Source organism: Glossina fuscipes, unplaced genomic scaffold (genome assembly GCF_014805625.2).
Source record: "Glossina fuscipes isolate IAEA_lab_2018 unplaced genomic scaffold, Yale_Gfus_2 1, whole genome shotgun sequence".
NCBI classification, from domain to species: domain Eukaryota; kingdom Metazoa; phylum Arthropoda; class Insecta; order Diptera; family Glossinidae; genus Glossina; species Glossina fuscipes.
Window position 1 is genome coordinate 24,430,098 of NW_023998415.1, and position 11,113 is coordinate 24,441,210.

The 11,113-nt window shown below is 32.9% G+C and overlaps 1 protein-coding gene across 1 annotated transcript in view; it reads left to right on the forward strand.

The window, feature by feature from the left end:
• Positions 1–3,392, forward strand: part of LOC119631727 (ras-interacting protein RIP3) — a 7,305-nt gene extending 3,913 nt beyond the window's left edge. Inside the window, exons 2-3 of the mRNA XM_038024182.1 lie at positions 745–816; positions 2,579–3,392. Coding sequence (XP_037880110.1) covers positions 745–816; positions 2,579–3,142 — 636 coding nt within the window. The 3' untranslated portion in view covers positions 3,143–3,392. The remainder of the gene's footprint in view (positions 1–744; positions 817–2,578) is intronic.
• The last annotated feature ends 7,721 nt before the right edge of the window (positions 3,393–11,113 follow it).

Genomic DNA, 11,113 nt, shown 5'->3' on the forward strand with positions numbered 1-11,113 from the left:
ATTATTATTAAAATTACTTTTATTATTATTATTATTATTATTATTATTATATCTTATTTTTTATTATTGTTTTTTTTTTTTTTTTGTTTTATTATTATTATTTTTTATTTTTTCTATTTTATCATTATTATTACAAATAGCTTAGTGTTTGCATACGACGTACATTAGTGAACTCATTTTGTTCTTTGTCTGGTGCAGTGTAAACTTGCCTTACCTACTTACTACAACTTTGCTTGTCTCATTCTTTGTGGTGGCTGCTACAACAACATGTCGCAGCGCTGCTCCACACAGTTGTACTGATAAGCATTTTACACAAACAAAAATATATGTCACATTACTGTGAAAGCCTACAGTGACAAGCATACATATAAGCAAACGTTTAAGTGTTTGCGCTCAGTAATGTAGTTTCGTTTCTTGCACCAAAAGTGAACCGAGACTTAAACATATGGAAACTAAACTGACTTGATGTATACGCATATGACACTTTTAATTTTCGAAGGTTTCGAATATATATATATATATATATATATACATATATACAAATATATATATACGAATATAGATATATATATATATATATATATATATATATATTCAAGTATGCGTGTATATGTATGTATCTCTCTTTTTTTAATTGACAGTTCGAAACTAGAAGCATTCATAGTTGTTTTATTGTTGTTGCCCCATAAAATTAATGCGTTTTTATTTTTTTCATACTATAGTTTTAAATTCTCGTTTTCACAGGCACGAGCAGCAAACGATTTTGATGGCGACGATTATTGCAACATAAGTGCGGATGATGTGAAAACCGAAATTGTAAGTGAAAAGTCTAATAATTAAAATGAATTCTGAAAATAATTTCTTTCACAAGTTAAACAGTGAATATGGAACACAAGCAATTAATTTTTCTTTTTTGTTGTTCGATAATTGTGCCGTTGTCTTGTACGTTTTCCGTTCGCTCATTTTCACGTAGTTAGATTTATATTTCATGACTGCTTAACTGGTTAACGGCCATAGAAGGCGACCAGATTATATTATTATTAGTCCATATCGAATAGCTCTACCGAATCTATTTGAACATTAAGATAAGTTATAAACTAAATGAACAATCAGAGAGACAAATAGAAGCCAAAATGTTTTATATTAACATTTTAGCATTAGTTTTGCGCAGTTAAAGTAAACGAACTATTCACCCTTATTTATTGTTATTGCGAAAGATCAGCTAAAAGCCATCGGAAGGTTTAATCGAATTTTGAATTCTTCAAAAGTTTTCGGCCCCCAACTTTCGCAGAGAGAGACGAAGAAAGAGTGCAGAATCAGGCGCATTTCATATTTGCGATGAAGGTGCTCTACCGGGAAGTTAATAGCAATGCCGGCATCGGACATTTTAAGTCTCGTTCATTGCGTTTCCGCTCGCTCTTTGATAACCATCAAGCAAGTTCGTTTTTTTTTTTTAGAGCTACAAAGGCTTAAGTTATGTTACCTAAGAAATAGGCTACAAAGAAAGATCTAAAATAGTATTGAAGGCTTTAAAACTCACAATTAGTTCCAAGCTTAAATTGTCAAAAGTAAACTTTACTCCCTTCATTTTTACAAAAAATTTTAAGGAACTTCTTAGTTTGAATTCATTAATTTTTAGCAAAAAAAATTGCTGATATTATTACAAACACGGATAAATGCATGTTAATAAGGAGGCGTGATTACAAAAAGATTCCTTTACGCCTCGAATGTTGGCCGGATAGAAAAAGTTCCTGAGATTTTAAACAAAATCTTGGGACATCTTGTCATTTAGCTGTCTCTGATAATAATTTATTTCTATTGAAAACGATCAAGGAAAACAGAGAGCGAAAAGAGAGAGAATAAAATTGAGCACAATGCTCGCAGTCAGTATTTAGAATACAAAAATAAAAGTATGAAATAGTGAATACATACTTCATTCCACTCCCAATAACTAAGATTCTTCTCCTTACATCGAATTGCGACTTTAAGAGTACTTCGAAGAGTGCTGATCGTGTCAATAACATTAAGTTACGGTATATATGAAAAGTTTGCGAGGCAGTTATTCAAATTTTGAATAACAAATTTAGGCCACCGTTTGGCAATTTGCCGTCTTTGAAACTCTTTTGGGGATGGTGCAGACTCCAAAATGGACAGAGAATTTTTGTGATAGAATAGTTTGACACCTTATCGACTTCAAATATGGCAAATAAATGTTCGAGTGTGAGTGAGACTTAGTTCCCTGAATTAGTATGGATTATATCTCGCAGTACCCGAACATATACTATATGAAATTGATTGGAGAATAAAAATAAACCTATCAGTCTCGGGTACATCTTTTTAAGAATTCTTACGAAGACTTGAAAGACAAGATCAAAAACAACTCTCAAAACGGTTGTTATAGAGTGAGTTTACTAAGCTAAATATACACTAACTAATCATATATTAAATATTTTTATTTATTATCCCTACGCTGTGATTGGATGACATGTTTAGTTAATTATAAAGTTTTGTATAAACATGCAAAAGTTTTCATTTGGTTATGTTATTAACTATGAAATTCTGCCAACATTGTTAACAGATTGAAAGTGACACAACTGAACTGGCTATGCTTGAACACACAAACACTTCCAATTCCGTACCATTAAATTATCATAGAAATGCCACTGATCCAAGTGTAAACTTTGCAAATGGCAGTGGGCGTAAACGTAAAGCACAAACATTTTCAACTTCCACGCAGGCCATTGAAAAGGGACCATCGCCATCGAAACTGCTTAATCAACAACAGCAGCAGGAACAGCAACAGCAACAGCAACAACAGCAACAACAACAACAACAACATTCCCATGCCACACACTCCAGACAATGTGATTATTTGAATAGCATCGCGACAGAATGTTCTTTTTCCAAGCAACCGGTAAACAGCAGCAGCAATAACCACAACAACAATAACAGAAGCAACAACATTGACGAGTATGGAGTTTTTGGTGAATATGTAGCCATAACCATTAGAAAATTGAAAGCGTCTAAGGCGAAAATTGTGGTAAAACATTTAATAAACAATTTACTATACGAGGCTGAGCTAGGCAAGTACGATCATGGTATACCAGCATGCAAAGAACCCCCAGAATTATATAAAATGTAACCTTAATCAGAAAATAGGAAATGCTATCGAGACAAAGAAAAAACCAACAAAAAAAGGAAAAGAAAGAAGAAGATAATAAGCAATATGTTAAAAATGTTACCTTGAACACTAGTCAATTTGTGTTTCAAATCCACAATCAGGGAAGTAATCAGCAAAGAAATCTTAAACTTAAGTAAATCCAATACGAATAACACGATGAAATAACAGCAATGTTTCATCATACTATCAAAAAAAACAAAACAAAAAAAAACAAAAAAAAAAACAAGAAAAACAAAAAAACGCAAAAAAAAAAATCAAATATTTTTTTTAGCATTTTAATAGAAAAGTTTTATATTTGATATATATACATATGTATATATGCATATATATGTATACACCTATATGCGTGTGGGTGTGCCTAAATACATATATACATGCCCGTGCATGCACATAAGTGTTTATTGTATAATAGGTGTAATTTTAAACATAAACTCAGGTGCCTTTTTTAATAGTCATTTAAGTTTTTATTTTTATTTTTTTAAGAATTCAATAATTACGAGTCTGTTGCTGTCAAAAAGAAGAATTGTTTGAAAATTTGGCTATAAAACCAGAAAAATCAACATCTAACATCTAACATCTGCTGCAGAAAACATTATTTCCACTAAGAAGTTATCTCCGGTTTTTTCATATCTATTCACTGGGTACGAAAGACATAAGTCTGGACGACATGATGATCATCTTATGATTCGAATCGTAGGAAATTATTTTAAAGAAAGTGATTATCAATGTCAACAACACGCAATAGAGCCATTGCTCCATAAGCTATATGGCAAATGGTATCGTCTTGCTAAAAAAACAAATTACCGTTCAAATTCATAGCATAAAGTTAAGGCTAAAACTAGTCAGCCAATATCGTTCGATAATGCATCCACTCACTGCTTTCAAAAATGTTCAGGCCAATTACACTGCCAATCAAAAATCCACAACAAACCGTCAAGTGGTTGCTCATGAATCTTTCTTTTCTCTTTTTTTTATTTGTTTAGACCTTCCATTCCCGGGATGCAGCATCTCTGTTTGTTTATGATATATAGCCGAACAAATGGAAATGTTTTTCAGCGCTCAGACTAATTTTGTTTAAAAGGGTCATAATTTTATCGACGCACTTCCAACCCTCAATTAACAAAAGCGCCAGGAATGCATCTAAAAAATCCTTCTGGTCTTTAGTTTGCATCTATCATCGTTTATTACCGTTCAAAGTGAAGACTCTATATGTATATAAGGCATTAAAAAGTACAACGACACTTCCCCCTGATCAGTATAAGTAACGAAATGAAGTTTGCCTTGTTCGCGTTTCTATCTCTTATTCTGTTGTCTTACGTTCATGTTCCTCAGAACTCAGAACTTAGCAGAAAACCAAATTTAATCGGAGACTTTTTCTTGAAATTTTCCCCAAACTTAGCAAAGAAAAAGACAACAAAATGACATCTAACGTAGTACATAAATAAGGCTTCGTCTTATCTACTTTTAGTTGCAAAGTTCGATAAATGAAGTTTCCTCCAGATAATAATTCGTAGTTGTTCTCGTTACATTCTTACATTACTAAAACATATGCATTGTCGTTCTTTACCGGAAACGGAAGTTTGTACCGCTACTTAAGACAAACATGTGACATATCTATGACGTACATGGAATTTAATTAATATCTTGAAGATAAAAGACAAAAAGTCGTATTCTCGTTGCATTTCGTCGCTGTAAGTGGTCCCAAAATGCCAGCACGACACCCAACTGCCGACCTTACAAAGACATAATAACGATACATGAAAGTGATACTTTCTTATATGCCAGAAATTTTGATATACTAAATAAAGCTTGCTCTTGTCGGCTAAATCTGACACGGATGTGATCCAGATTACTGGATCTAATGGGTTTCAGATACCTCTTAGATTGGTTACGTGAAAGCCAAAAAAAAAAATAAAAATAAAAAAAAAAAAAAACAAGAAAGTGAATTTTACACTTGTCAGTCATTGTTTAATTAATTAATTAATTAATTAAGTTTCATTTTACAAAAATTACAATTTAAGCGCTTTTCACTAAAAATCATTACACATCTATCCTTTTTCTTTTATACTTTTAATTATCCGTTGGCTAATTGCGATCTTTAAAAGTGCCAAAAGCAAAAAGAATGCATTCATCGTTCTGAATAATGAAATTACGTAGTCGAAATCAAACTAAAATCTCGGAATTAATTTTCTTCTCTTTTATATCGACAAACTTAATCCAGGTTTCGGCTTAGCTAAAAGTATTGATTTATCAAGAGAACGACGAAGAAAAGCTCCTTCTCTTACAACGATGTCGAATAAACTATGATTTCTCATCATTTCAAATCTATGAATAAGCTAAGAAGTCGAAGAAGATCTCTTTTAATAATAGGTGATCCTATGTATGCTGCCCGCAACTACTTCCAGCCAAAGCCGCCAAATTCTTCTGTTATTCGAATAAGAGATTTTTCATGCAATTCTTCTTGGTGACTTGAATTGATCTATTATTTTGATATGAATAAATAGACAATTTATTGGTATGCATAAAGTATCTCTGCATTATATATAATAAACATAACTTTTATTACATATAAATTGTAAATTCATGCATTTAATTGCATACACCGCACGGAAACGATTATAATGAGTAAAGTGCAGGAAGGAATATATAATAATCGATTTATTGTGTGTGTGTATGTGTATGTGTGTGTGTGTATTTGTTAAATTTTCGATACTTACCATATCTAACATAATACAATTATGATTTTTGCATAATAATATGGATAACAGAATGTTAACTTGAGATCTATATTCAAAGTGTATATATATCGAGAAGTCTTAATAGACAGATCGATTGATAGGCGAACAAATCAAAATTGATCTAGTATCTCATACGCAAAAAGAATTTATGATCTTTCTGAGTCATTAACAGAACAAATGGATTAAATTGTTTCAAACCATCCGCCGGCAGTGAACTTAAAACGTACCTTATGAATATAAAATGTAATAATTCCGACACACATATAAGTATAATGAAAAATTTTATCTATTCGTATATATATATATATATATATATATATATATATGTATATATATATATGTATATATATATATATTTATATATGTTATATAAATACTTTAGTAAAGTGAAAGAATAGAAATATTTCCTAATAAATAAAGCTTTTATCGATTCCAAATATATTGCAGTTATACTGATGAATTAATAATCAGTGTCTATTGACTATTGGATCTCATTTAAGATTAAAAAAGGTAATGTAACTACTAATTGCCAATGCTCACATAGGATTAGTTTCAACGAAGCCACCTGCATATCTGCCAAGTTCGCTTATCATAAATGATTCTTATTTTAAATCGGAAATGCAATAAGAATTTATGCAATAAAAATTGCTTGTATACACATAGATCCCATAAGAGGCCAAACAATTTCAAACTATCGCACACAATCACAGTTATAATTCCTCTTTGATATATATACATATATATACAAGTCATTAAGTAAACACAGGTATTGGCGATAAAGTTCATGACCCTCAACTCTAACTATCATGCGCAAATGCCAGCATCATCTTGTATTACGGAGTTTAAAGGTTTTAAAAATGCACTCAAAACACAGACTGAGTAATTGGTACATGTTTTCAGTTTGGATTACGTAGAATAATAATTAATAACCTAATTGAAGCAATTAATTGGCATTTTCAACTGTATACGCGCTTTCGTGTCGCTTTCAATAATAATAAATTTTTTTAGCTAAAAAAAAAAAAAAACAATTTTAAATCTTAATTTTTACAGCAACTATTATTATTAATAATAACGAGCATAATTATTTCGTTTGCAGTGTGTTAGTTAAAAAAAAGTTATGTCCTTCGACATACCCCGAAAGAAAGCGAGCAGTTCATCTCGTTTACATTATTGAAATCGTTTTAAAATTTCTCAAATGCTTGTTATACGGAATATATTAAATATATATACATATATATATACATATATATATACATATATATAATATATCGAGCGATCCAACTTTTGTTATATCGATCGATTGGGCATCATTTTTTTAATTGGCCTAGACTTGTCTATCCATTGGTCCATTCTGTTTTCTTGCGTTCAACCCGCAATTTTTAAGATATTTTGATGAAATTTTTATATGCTGACGTATTTTAATCCAAGTGGCAAGTAACTTCCTAGTCATTACACAAACAACTGTAAAGTGCTGTTTAATAAAAAATTAATTTAATAGTAAGCCGTCGTCCATTGTAGTGCTTTTACTCGTTTAAAAAAAATGAAGTAGTTTTGAAAAAAATTCGAGAAACCTATTTAATGCAATATTTTAAATGTCGCTTATGGGGCTTTTTTCGCGATGCAATCCTTTTAATTAATGTACCGTAGGGACAAGAGGAAATTTATTGTGTATGTGTACACACAACACATACACATACATGAAAAAGCATTTGCATCAAATTCGAAACTATTTTGAGGTACATTTTCTCAAACCAAAGTATAACTTATCGCAGTTTCACAAGAAGATCAATAATCCGAAAGAAGGATGCCATTCGCCCAAAGAGTGACAAGTGATATATGAAAGTTGGGTCAACAAGTTTAGTGCACTGAAATCTGAAAATAATCATAAAAGATTGTCGTAAAGCGTCTTGGATAATAAAAGACATCAAAACTAAGGCAAGCAGATGACAACATGTAAAGCAACATCAAGAGTGATGAAAAATTGTCTGCCAAAGCTATGAAAAGTGAACGAATTCCTAAAAATGAACTACTGTTTGCACTGCAATAAGAGGTAAGAAAGAAAATGTATTGCGAAGGCTTTAAGGATTGCCTCGCTCTTCCCTACATCCGCTTGTTCCGATTATTCGGCTTTTTAAGGTTCTTGCACATTCTTTACCTTGTGCTGCACCAAGGAGAAGTTCGCCCTTTCGTGCCAGACGAGTCCAAAGAAATGACTATAAATGATCCGGATCTTACTAACAATACTACCCGTGTTTCGATTCCAGCAGACTTTCGAATAACAATTTCCCGTTCTCCGCTTTCTTTATGAATTTTAATTCATTCTTGTGCAGCGGAAAAGACCGAGTTAATGACTACAAATTGCCCAATTCTCTCTTCTTATCTCTATTGGCATGTGGGCACATGTATCTAAAAAAAGTTCAAGGTAACCTACCACTACACGGTAACTAGCCCTCGATTCCCCTTTCTTCCTTTTGGAAAACAAGTAAATGTTAAATACACTGTCTCTCTCTTCCGTAAACGCTAGTGGGCAAACTCATGTTTGAGGCGCGGTTACATCGACTAATGCTGTTTATTTACTTTAATTCTAAAAAAATTATATTAAAACTTAATTTTTCATTGAAGAAGAATTTTTTAATAATTATTATCTAATAAATGAACTTAGATACATAGTATGGTGTCAGTCTATCCGTTCAAAGATTCGCTTCAAAAATAATTCTTCATAATTGCATTATTTAAATAAGTTCACTTCTTGCACAGGCGTCCCTCGCATTTTCAAAAAATCACTTTTTTTTTCTTTCATTTGTTCCGGAATGGGAAGACTTTCGACCAACTTGCCGAGCAAAAAAAAAAAAAATTGATTAACTATAATTTTTGATGAAAATTAATTTTGTGCTCGTCAGCATTAGTATGAGTCGGTAGTCGGTCATCATGACGTTGAATTTTATGTTTTTTCTTTTGTTATAAAAACCTGGACATGACTTACTTTTTCATTTATTCTTATTATTATTAGTATTATAATTAGTTTAGCCAGAGATTAAACTTTTGAAGCACTGGCATCGGCTTTATTGGAAAATCTACCGCATTTGAGATGACTTGTTTGTATATTTGTACGTTTGAAAGGAAATTTTGAAAAAACGCTACTACTCAAGATTTGGTTTCGACATAACACGATACATTATTTCTAGATGTCTTACAACACGAGTTCGACACAACACGAATAAGGTTTTGATGCAACATGAGGCGTCCTTTTTTTTTTACTTATGCTATTCTAACCGTGTTAAGCGGCGGACGCCTGTAAATACAATATCGGAAAGTGATTAGCTTGAACAAAATCCAAAAGTTACATATAAATTGACTTTTCACAAAGTCACAAAGTATAATAAAGCCGGTTGAGATATTTACTATTCAGGCAACAATGATTGTGTATCTTACACAAATGATTGATTGATTATTTAAATGTGTATGTGTGTGCGAAATAACAAATAAAAACATTATAATCGGTTCAAGTCAATTATGAAACACACTACATTATGTCGTCAGATACGAAGCTTCATTTGTGGCAAAATTTAAATCTTGTTCCCTTGTAAAGGGACCTGTGCTATTCATGGACCCTTTCATATACAAAAAGATACCCAAGTGTTAACTGACGCTTAGTGTTCGGTTCTTACGTTAAAGGCTCAAGGCAAAGTCTTTAGAGGCCCGATTCAACTGCATCATCTAACTTCAATCCATGTTGCGTGTACATATCAAGCCACGCCCATATACATTTACAGTGATTTCGAATATAATAACCCGTTATTCCTATGTGGGTGCATACGCGCCTACCAGCTTGCATTGTTAACTCAATCTTTGTCAACAGCAAAGATGCTTAAATTGAACTCTACTAAATACTGAACATACATTTTAATTATAAGTTGCATTCATACCAAATAATTTTGTCAAATCTTTGTGATAATATCGCGTCGAATATATAAGGCGGAAAGTTCATATCTCAGCGTCTCTAAGATGTGAGACTCGCCTGATAGTGAATACGTAAACGAAAGATAATAAAGAAATGAAAATCGAATTTTTATGCAAATGAGAGCAACGTTACCGTTACGCAAGTACCGGTCACATTAAGCTCAAAATAAATTAGATATTTCTATTTCCAGATGAAAATATTTAAAACAGGTTTGAAATAATCTTTTTAGTAACTTTCATGTTCTTAAGCATATCTCCGGTTAAGCGCACTTGGATGTTATGTATTATGAACTATGAATTACGAACAAAATCCTCTCTGGGCCTCGCACCTCGAACAGCAACTGATATAATTTTCTGGAAAAGATGATATTATGGTTGTGAAGTATGACAACCTTTTGCCCGAAATTACAAGGCCCGGCAAGGAAACGATAAACGAACTAGACCGTTCTATGTTCCTTTAGTTTCATGGGTTTTCTTCGCCTTAGTGTTGGCGCAGGCAGCACTTCAACTCTCATGACGATACTCAAAGGCTGGATGTATTATCTACATGGGACCAAATGCCTTTTCGATATGGAAATCATTGATTTTCCTTTTTCACAAACCACCCAGTTGACGTTCCCTATACGGATGTGTACGATAATAGCCGGGAAGTATTATAGGTGTACAGAGAAAACAGAGGGAAGTAGTATTCATATAACGCTCACATGAAAGTGCGCATCTCGAATGGCGGGCAGTACTGTTGAAGACCTCTGAGTCATGAGATGCGCGCGCTTTCGGTACGAACGTGTGAGATCGCTATGACAGCGATCGACTTGTGTTAAAACAGTTCATTGGTGGACGAATGCCTTTTATCTGTTCGGAACACTTCTCCTACATATGCACAACACAGGTTACATTACACCGGTGCCAAGTTGTGGGCACACTTTCATTGCCCATGAATATCTGAGCACTTCGCTGCACGCGGTCAAGAGCCTACAAAAAAAATCTACAAACTTCCGTTCCACATATGTGAACTATATTCTAATCTTGGTCCTACATGGAACCTAGCTCGGCGTTACCATCTTTCAATACTTCGAATATCAAGAGTATCCCCATTTTCTGCAGTGAACGCTGTACGTTAAGAAACAGAATTGAGCTTTGGTCGCGTTTAAGTTTACCCTATTCGTTTAACCCTATTCGGATAAGAGGTCGCCAATAAGTGTGCCTCCCATGATGCGGGCGGCATGATCCCTTG